Genomic DNA, 8,960 nt, shown 5'->3' on the forward strand with positions numbered 1-8,960 from the left:
TGTTATTTTGAATGTGCAATTCCTGATTTTCCACAAAATAAGACGAGCAGACCATATTGGTACACTGACTTTTAATGTGTTGACGAAGCGCAGCCTGTTGGACAGACTCATGCCACCCACAGCAGTAAGATAAGATACAGGACGATGTTGTCACAGCAGGATAGAATACACACATTCACTCTGCCCAGTCTCCACTCATCCTCTCATTTCCTCTCACCGGACAGAGACCGAGAAACAAGGGACAAATGATTCTCCTCTACATGCTACTCATCAAACAACCTTCCAATGCTTAACACATCCATCAACAGGGATATCATATAACTTTCACTTATCAAGTTTGTTTTTAGTTTAAATGTTTCATTGTACACATACTCAGTCACTTATTCATACTAATTTAATATTCATACATTGTCAACTAACCTGTAGACAAGTGGAAGCACAATTTCCATAAGATGCACCACACAATATACACAATCGCACACGTAAGATATGTCCTATTTACTCTTAAATAATAATGAAAATATTTAAGTTATGTATTTGCTTTTGCTAAGATTTCAGGGTGTTGTGGAGGGGAGGGTTTGTATGAAGTGAGTACAATATGGATACTGAAATGGGTTTGTGGGTATGCTAATAAGTTTAGTTTTTACTGTTGTCATGCCCAACATGTACTTTTATTACCAACAGTGTCATATTACAACAAACCACAGACAAGAGTCCACATCTCTCACACAGCAACGGGAAAGCATGAGTAACATGGGAGGGAGACGTGTTCTGTACAGGCGTGTGTGTGTTTAGGGTTCTATGCATAGACCATCACTGATTGGGTTGTTAGTGGTTTAAACCTGATGTCCTCACTCACCCCCGTGACCACTGAGAAAGGAAAGAAAGAAAAAAGGAAAGAAAAAAGCTGATAAATCATGCCAAAATTGAAAGTGCCACCCCATCCCCCAACTCATTACACAGTTCCAATGATATTCAACATATTTCTCAGAGGTTCTCCTGCCAGTGGTCTTGGAAACGCTTTGAGAGTCAAAAACCTAATCCTGGGCTGGGTCAACACTTTAAAATATAATTCTTGAACACAACTTATATTTTTCCACTTTCCTTCTGAGGAAAGGAGAAATGTTGCAATTCAACAGTATTGAGACGCACCCTTTGGGCCTTGTCTGTCTCCTCGCCTCCTCTCAGGCTGAGCATCTACTCAGAGTCTGGTGTGATTGGTGGACAGCTCTCATTAAGCTGTCCAATAAGAACATACTGCACTTTCAGTTTAGATCCCGCCTCGCTATGGTACTGATTTTCACTAGTGGGGCAGTGGTTCATTGACAAGTGGGAGAGGAGAAGAGAGACAGACGACTCTAGTTCAATGTTGGGCCACAGTTTTTAGCAGGAGACCTTTGAGTTACCAACCACCCCAGCACCCGTGGCATCAGTACAGAGGTTGAAGCACAGAAAGCAGCATGTGCCTAGGGGAGCTGGTTGTGGAGGAGTTTACACCGATATACACCAGGTCACAGTTAGTCTGAGCACCTGAACTTGTGTCATTGCATGCAGATACAGTAATACAATACATTATCGTGGTTAGCACAACCCATAAGTGGGCCTTCACAGTGACACATGACCTAGTGGCCACAGAAGGGCATAGCTAGACACAGGGAGATAGAGGGGTTGGTGATTTCTTCTCTCTCTTTCTCTCACTCCCCGTCTCCTCCCTTGCTTAGAGGGAGGCTGTTGTGGAGAGCTGCTGAGGTTTCTGATTGGTGTGTTTGTGTGCAGGACAGTGGGGATTCACCCTCCACCGTGTAGGGGCTGAGTGGTGGGTGGGGGTGGGGGGGATGTCAGGGGCCCCGAGGGGTAAAAAGGGGGGGCTTCTAGTTGTCAGAAGGAGGCAGGGGGCTCTCAGGACGAGAGGGCCGACCCTTGCATGGCCGGCTGTTCATTGAAAAGAGGCGGAAGAAAATAGAAAAAGAAGACATGATGAAGCCAGATTAAGCAAAGGAGGAACAAGTGAAACCTAATGAGAGAACATTTCCCCAAACTCAGAGGCTAGGAGTCACTGTTGTAATATTAGATATAAAAGGTCACATTAATCAACGTATCATAATAAATAGAATACACAATATAAGTGCAGTGAGATAGACACCACATTACACTCTGACGCATTACAGTCAGTATTGGTAATGAAATGTACATTTTCTCTCTGTGTTTTTCCTACTTTCCCATCGATGTCAGGTGTGTCCTAGCCTGTGACTTTAAGGACCAGTATGGATCATGACGATCATAGCAGAAGACAAGAAAAAAAACTCTGTTTTTCAGATGCAGTTATTCCTTTTGATCCGCTCCCCCTCGCTAGATAGATGGATAATGCATCTACTCCCGAGAGAGAATCAACACATAGAATAGAGAATCAACACAGCACAAAAATATCATTATCAAATCCAATATGATCAGAGAAGAAATCATTCAGATATGAGAGGAAGAGAAATACCCATACGAAGGGGAGGGTGAGAAACGACAAATATTTCAGCACAGCATTCTTAACTATCTCATCCATGTTTGCTGCATATCCCTGCCCATTTAAGTGTGTGACTACTTACAGGTGTAAATGTATTGTAATGCTAATCAACAATTGACCTTTATTTGCAATGGAGGGTGAATGCCTTTCTGTGTATTGGGGGTATACAGTGTGTATGGTGTGGGTTTGTACGTGTGTGTGACGTGACCCTGTCATTTAGTAGAGGAGGAAGAAGGGTCTAGGTCAGGTCTAGGTAGGTAGGTTGCTCTGCAGTCCTTGGTCTCTCTGCCATGGGGTAGGCGGTGGGTTGGAGGGGAGGGGGGCTTCAGTAGTTTAGTGGGTTGGTGAGGGAGGGGGTCTTCGGCTGCCAAGAGGACCATGGGTACACACAGATGAACAGACACACAGATGAACAGACACAGACAAAACACAGAGACAGGCATATAAAAGAAGACATTGATAAGTTAGGACTGTCATTCTGGCTGGGTATCACTCCCCTCACAGGCATGATACCAAACATCACTGTACACCATACAGTCAAGTATACTTACACATTCAGCTCCCCTATTGAACATTACATTCTATGCAGTCTCTCTCAGGCACACATTGGTCCGGTAACACACGCATGCATACACACACATTCACAGCTGCATGGGACAATGTGGGAGACGACAGCCAGACAAAACAGCTAACACACTAACATACAAATCCTTCCTGCAGATTTGATTCTCTTCATGAATGATTGTCTGGGAGTATATATACAGTATAACGTTTCCATGTGTGACTAGTAGTTGTTTTGGGGCCCAGTAGAGGGCAGTGTAGCTCCACTAAATTATCATCCATAAATTCTCCTCTTTCAACCCAATCTACATGCAAAACATGTGAGAGATGTGTGATTAGAATTGCTACAAAGGATATATGACACATTTTATAATCTCCATAGTCGTTCCGCTATGATCATCAAGGCTATGCTATCTTTACTTCACTATCAAAGGAGGGGCTAGTTAGCATAAACGCTAAAAAGCAGACTACAACTGTAGGAGACAGAGTGGCAGCATAACATAGATAATGACTGTCAGAATAGCTAGTTGGATAGACATGACATACCCTTTTCAATCCATTATTACCACGCACAGTATAACCTTTCTGACCGCTTCCCTAGCCTCTAATGAATCCTATGCGGACATCTAGACGGGACAAACACAGAACAGAAAAGTGTCACGCCACCAAACGTCAAGGCTGGGGATGGGTTGAGATGTCAAAAGGCAACACACAACACCGACACAAACCCATCACCTTTGACTTCTGATCCCTAACGGGTAGCTCTGGTCAGGTGTGTGCGTGAGCGTGTGTGTATGCCTGCGTGTGTATGTGTGTATGCGTATCTAGAGGAGTCATCAGACTTTTTTCAACACAAACCTATCCCAACTGAAACATACACCTCAAACTAGAACAAAAACATTTCAAGGATTTCAGTGGACAATAAGAAAACCAGCGCGTCTCACACAGTGACACTAACACACTGTGAGCTGTGGGTGCTCATGTGTGTTTGTCTGTGCAGTGCTAAAACGAGGCATTAGGGAGTGCACAGAAAAAAAATGAAAGAGAAGGAGAGAGGGATTGGGGCATGCAGTGAGGTGGTGGGATCTAAGAGAAAGCAGCATGAGGATGATGACGATGGTGAGTAGTACCAAACGTACCAGAAGCGTTAGTCCTCATTGGTCACTGATAGTGATTCTGAAAGAGGAACCATAATCAACGGTGGGATAGAGGTGTGGTGAAGGAGATAGGGTGAGGAGGACAGAAAGGACAGAAAGAGGAGTGCAAACAAACTCATACAGGTTACAGTGCAGGAGAGACCCACGTCACATGACAAGGCTCTGCTCTCACCCTGGACCAATCAGATTTGGACCATTATTTAGAGGTTGAATTTGAGTTATTGGTTCCAACATGGCTTAAAGTCATTGTGCAAGTGTTATTTGGAAGTTTGAGGGTATGTGTGAACGAGAGCAGTGTCGGGCAACGTGTGTGTCTCCCTCCGTAAGGCAAGCTGCTGCCCTGACCGTGAGTTCACATCAGATCAGTACAGTGTCCATTAGCTTACAACCACAGGCAAACACAAGGCAAACGTTAGCAGTGCAGACGCAGTTAAACAGAGAACTTTGAAAAAATAAACTCCCCTCACCTCTCGCTCGTATTCTCTGTCTCTCTCTCTCTATCCTCCCACTCTCCCCTTTCTCTTTATCTCTCTGTTTATTGCCACATGGAGAGATAGAGTAGACAAGAGACACTATTCCTAAACTAGAAAGACTAAGAGAGTGGCATATAGGACAGGTGTCCACTACAAAACTATAGATTCTAGCAAAGGCCACTGCTAGTAAAAAGTGGTAAAAGTGCTTAAAGCTGTTAAGGTATTTACAAGTATGGTTATATTAGTGTGTAGGAAATGTAAGTAGGTAATACTAGAAACCTTCTTGGCAGTAAGTCATGTCAGTAAACAACAATGTAAGTCAAAAATAATATATATATATATATATATATATATATATATATATATATATATATATATATATATATCAGTGCCTTCGGAAAGTATTCAGACCCCTTGACCTTTTCCACATTTTGTTACATTACAGCCATATTCAATTTTTTTCCCTCATCAATCTACACACAATACCACATAATGACACAGCAAAAACAGGTTTTTAGACATTTTCACAAATGTATAAAAAATACAAAACTGAAAAATCACATTTACATAAGTATTCAGACCCTTTACTCAGTACTTTGTTGAAGCACCTTTGGCAGCGATTACAGCCTCGGGTCTTCTTGAGTAGGACGCTACAAGCTTAGCACACCTGCATTTGGGGAGTTTCTCCCATTCTTCTCTGCAGATCCTCTCAAGCTCTGTCAGGTTGGATGGGGAGCATCGCTGCACAGCTATTTTCAGGTCTCTCCAGAGATGTTCGATTGGGTTCAAGTCTGGGCTCTGGCTGGGCCACTCAAGGACATTCAGAGATTTGTCCCGAAGCCACTCCTGCATTGTCTTGGCTGTGTGCTTAGGGTCGTTGTCCTGTTGGAAGGTGAACCTTCGCCCCCAGTCTGAGGTCCTGAACGCTCTGGAGCAGGTTTTCATGTAAGATCTCTCTGTTCTTTGCTCCGTTCATCTTTCCCTCGATCCTGACTAGTTGCCCAGTCCCTGCCGCAAACATCCCCACAGCATGATGCTGCCACCACCATGCTTCACCATAGGGATGGTGCCAGGTTTCCTCCAGACTTGAAGCTTGGCATTCAGGCCAAAGAGTTAAATCTTGGTTTCATCAGACCAGAGAATCTTGTTTATCATGGTCTGAGTCCTTTATGTGCCTTTTACTGAGGAGTGGCTTCCATCTGACCACTCTACCATAAAGACCTGATTTCTGGAGTGCTGCAGTGATGGTTGTCCTTCTGGAAGGTTCTCAAACTCCACAGAGGAACTCTGGAGCTCTGTCAGAGTGACCATCGGGTTCTTGGTCACCACCCTGACCAAGGCCCTTCTCCCTCGATTGCTCAGGTTGGCCGAGCGACCAGCTCTAGGAAGAGTCTAGCTGGATCCAAACTTCTTCCATTTAAGAATGGGGACCTTTAATGCTGCAGAAATGTTTTGGTACCCTTCTCCAGATCTGTGCCTCGACACAATTCTCTCTCGGAGCTCTACGGTCAATCCCTTCGACCTCATGGCTTGGTTTTTGCTCTGACCTGCACAATCAATTTAATTTCCCACAGGTGGACCAATTAAGTTGTATAAACATCTCAAGGATGATCAATGGAAACAGGATGCATCTGAGCTCAATTTTGAGTCTCTTAGCAAAGGGTCTGAATACTTATGTAAATAAAAAGGTATTTCTGTTTTTTATTTTAAATACATTTGCAAAAATGTCTGAGGATTTTTTTTTTGTAATCCATTTTAGAATAAGGCTCTAATGTAACAAAATGTGTAAAAAGTCAAGGGGTCTGAATACTTTCCGAATGCACTGTAAGCAGTGTGTTATCTTGTGTGTGGCACTGTTTAACTACAGGGGTGGGCTTTTGGAGGGGATCAATCTGACATGCCTCTCATCCGTCCTACCTCTACCACCCATCTGTTCTCTAGCCAGTATCATCTCCTGGACCTGCACATCCTCTATCTATATGGATCTATCCTCTGTCTATCAACTCTCATTGACCTCCATCAAGCCTCCAGGAGTCTTCACATACCCCTTACCAACACAGAGCATTGACACTTCAGCTTGGATGTCATTTCTTTGTCCTCATTCTCATAGGATCACTTACAAAACCTTTCTGGCTTGTGTCTGTCTCCCTGTAGGATCTATTGTAGTGTTATACATTGATAGACTTGGTTACTTTTGCGTTGAGATGTAACTTTTGGTTCGGTTCCACTCACCTGGGCACACCGGGGGGTGCACGGTTAGGCCTGGAGGGGACTGATGGTGGTGGCCCACCAAAAGGATCCGGGGAGGCCCCCGGGCGAGAGGGGACAGGGGGACCAGGAGGGAGGCCAGGGGCTGAGCCACGGGAGACAGGGCGACCAGGAGGACCTGGGGGAGCCCTTCTGTTTGGAGTGGGACTGGCAGCTGGAGACCTGACAGGGGGAGGGGGAGAGAGGGAGAGAGTGCATTGGCAGTCAGTTCTCTTACACACCAGCAGGGGAGGCCACAACAACAGTATTACGAAACATTCAGGAGTGTCGTGGTCATGGTAAGAAAAAACATTACTGATCATCCAGTCCTCCTCCCCTATTCCTCCCCCCTCCATCCCCTTATTCCTCCCGTGACCATCCATACATAAAATGTCTGCACGCATGACTAAGTCGCTTTGGATAAAAGCATCTGCTAAATGGCATATATTATTATTATTCCATTTCCCCACCCTCCTGCTCTCGCTCCATTTGTACAGTTCCTCCCCCAGAGCAATTTACCTCCTTCCATCCCTCTCCCCCATTTCCCCACCCTCACGCTCTCCTTCGATTTGTACAGTACCTGCCCCCAGACCAATTTACCTCCTTCCATCCCTCTCCTCCATTTCCCCACCCTCACGCTCTCCCTCCATTTGTACAGTACCTGCCCCCAGACCAATTTACCTCCTTCCATCCCTCTCCCACATTTCCCCACCCTCCCGCTCTCCCTTCATTCGCACCTGCCCCCGGAGTTGTTTCCCCCCGGCCTCAGCCAGGAGTCGTCTACGGGTGGCGGCATGGCGGTAGTGACGGTGGTGGTGCTGATGTCTCCGATGATGCTCAAGGCCTCCTTCAGGGCATGGTACATGCGGAGCATCTCATCGCGGTGATGGGCCTGCTCCTGGGACTCCTCCATCAGGCTGTTCTGGTCCCCAGAGTGGTACAGGTTGGCCAGCAGCTCCGCGTTGATGAACTCCTTGGTCTGTGTGAAGGAGTGGGGAAGAGTTGCGGTGGTGATGAGAGGTTTTTATTCCTCCTTTGCACTTATTCAATCAGATCAAGTGTTAACCGGCAATAACAGACACCTGCATAGCGAATGTTTTGGCGGTGTTGGAGGTGGTACTGCGTCGGGGCCACACTTGTCCCACTCGCGTTCGAAGTTCAGAAGGAGAAAGTGTAGGCTGTATAGAAATAATGATGCTCAAATTGAAAGATCATGAAAGTAAATAATGAGGGTTTCTATCATCATAATGGAGCTGTAGATTCCATCTCACATTCCACTGTTCAAACACGTAAACAAGGCTGCGTGGGATTTCTGTTAATGAGACTCCGTGCAGCCAATGGCAATGTTTGCTTTAGGTGTAATGCTGGGAACTACATGTGGATTTGACAGCTCTAACGCAGTTCCACCTCCGACACCATCAAAACAACCGCAATGCGGATGTTGGCTAAAGCGGATCTGATTGAATCAAGGCCTTATTTGATCCATTCTTGATGCTGATTGGCTAGAGATTCCACAGGACTGCTGGTTTCTGAAGTCTAAACCAATCAGACACAGATTAAAAGACGATGATGAAAATCAGCTGGCCCTCCAGGAGATTACTTTGACACCACTAGCCTGAAGTGACCAATGGGGATTGGGACTCACATTGTTGATCATGAGGTACATGATGGTCTTGGGCATGAGGTCCCTGATGGTCTTGTTGACGATGGCCATGTAGGAGTCCACCAGGTTACGGATGGTCTCCACCTGCCTCTCCAGCTGGGGGTCCATGGAGTGCATGAGGTTATCTGAGCCGTTCTCTCCGTCTCCACTGTCACTCTGCTGGGGGACAACACCAGGGAGGTGGGGGTTAGAGGACAGGGAAGAGAGGTGGACAGGGAGAGGAAGAGGGAAAGAGGGGGAGAATGAGATGGAGACAGGGAGAAGGGGAGAAGGGGGAGGGAGATGCAAAAGGAGAGGGACATGGAGAAATAGAAAGAGAAAATAATGGTGAGAGAAAGAATTGA

General features: G+C 45.7%; 1 protein-coding gene across 18 annotated transcripts in view; it reads right to left on the bottom strand.

Annotated features, from left to right (window-relative positions):
• Window positions 1–56: 56 nt before the first annotated feature.
• The window catches only part of LOC106567059 (dynamin-1), an 83,571-nt gene continuing 74,667 nt past the window's right edge, over window positions 57–8,960 (bottom strand). For 9 of the 18 annotated variants that reach the window (XM_014135914.2, XM_014135995.2, XM_014136029.1 and 6 more), the window contains 4 exons: window positions 8,599–8,775; window positions 7,691–7,932; window positions 6,939–7,136; window positions 57–2,879 (listed from right to left, as the gene is read on the bottom strand). In XM_014135914.2, the coding sequence (XP_013991389.1) occupies window positions 2,849–2,879; window positions 6,939–7,136; window positions 7,691–7,932; window positions 8,599–8,775 (648 nt within the window). In that variant the 3' untranslated portion in view covers window positions 57–2,848. Of the gene's footprint in view, window positions 2,880–4,215; window positions 4,253–6,938; window positions 7,137–7,690; window positions 7,933–8,598; window positions 8,776–8,960 lie in introns of all 18 variants that reach the window. The other 9 variants (XM_014136037.1, XM_014135941.2, XM_014136047.2 and 6 more) reach the window with 5 other exon arrangements.

This window comes from Salmo salar, chromosome ssa01 (genome assembly GCF_905237065.1).
Source record: "Salmo salar chromosome ssa01, Ssal_v3.1, whole genome shotgun sequence".
NCBI lineage: Eukaryota > Metazoa > Chordata > Actinopteri > Salmoniformes > Salmonidae > Salmo > Salmo salar.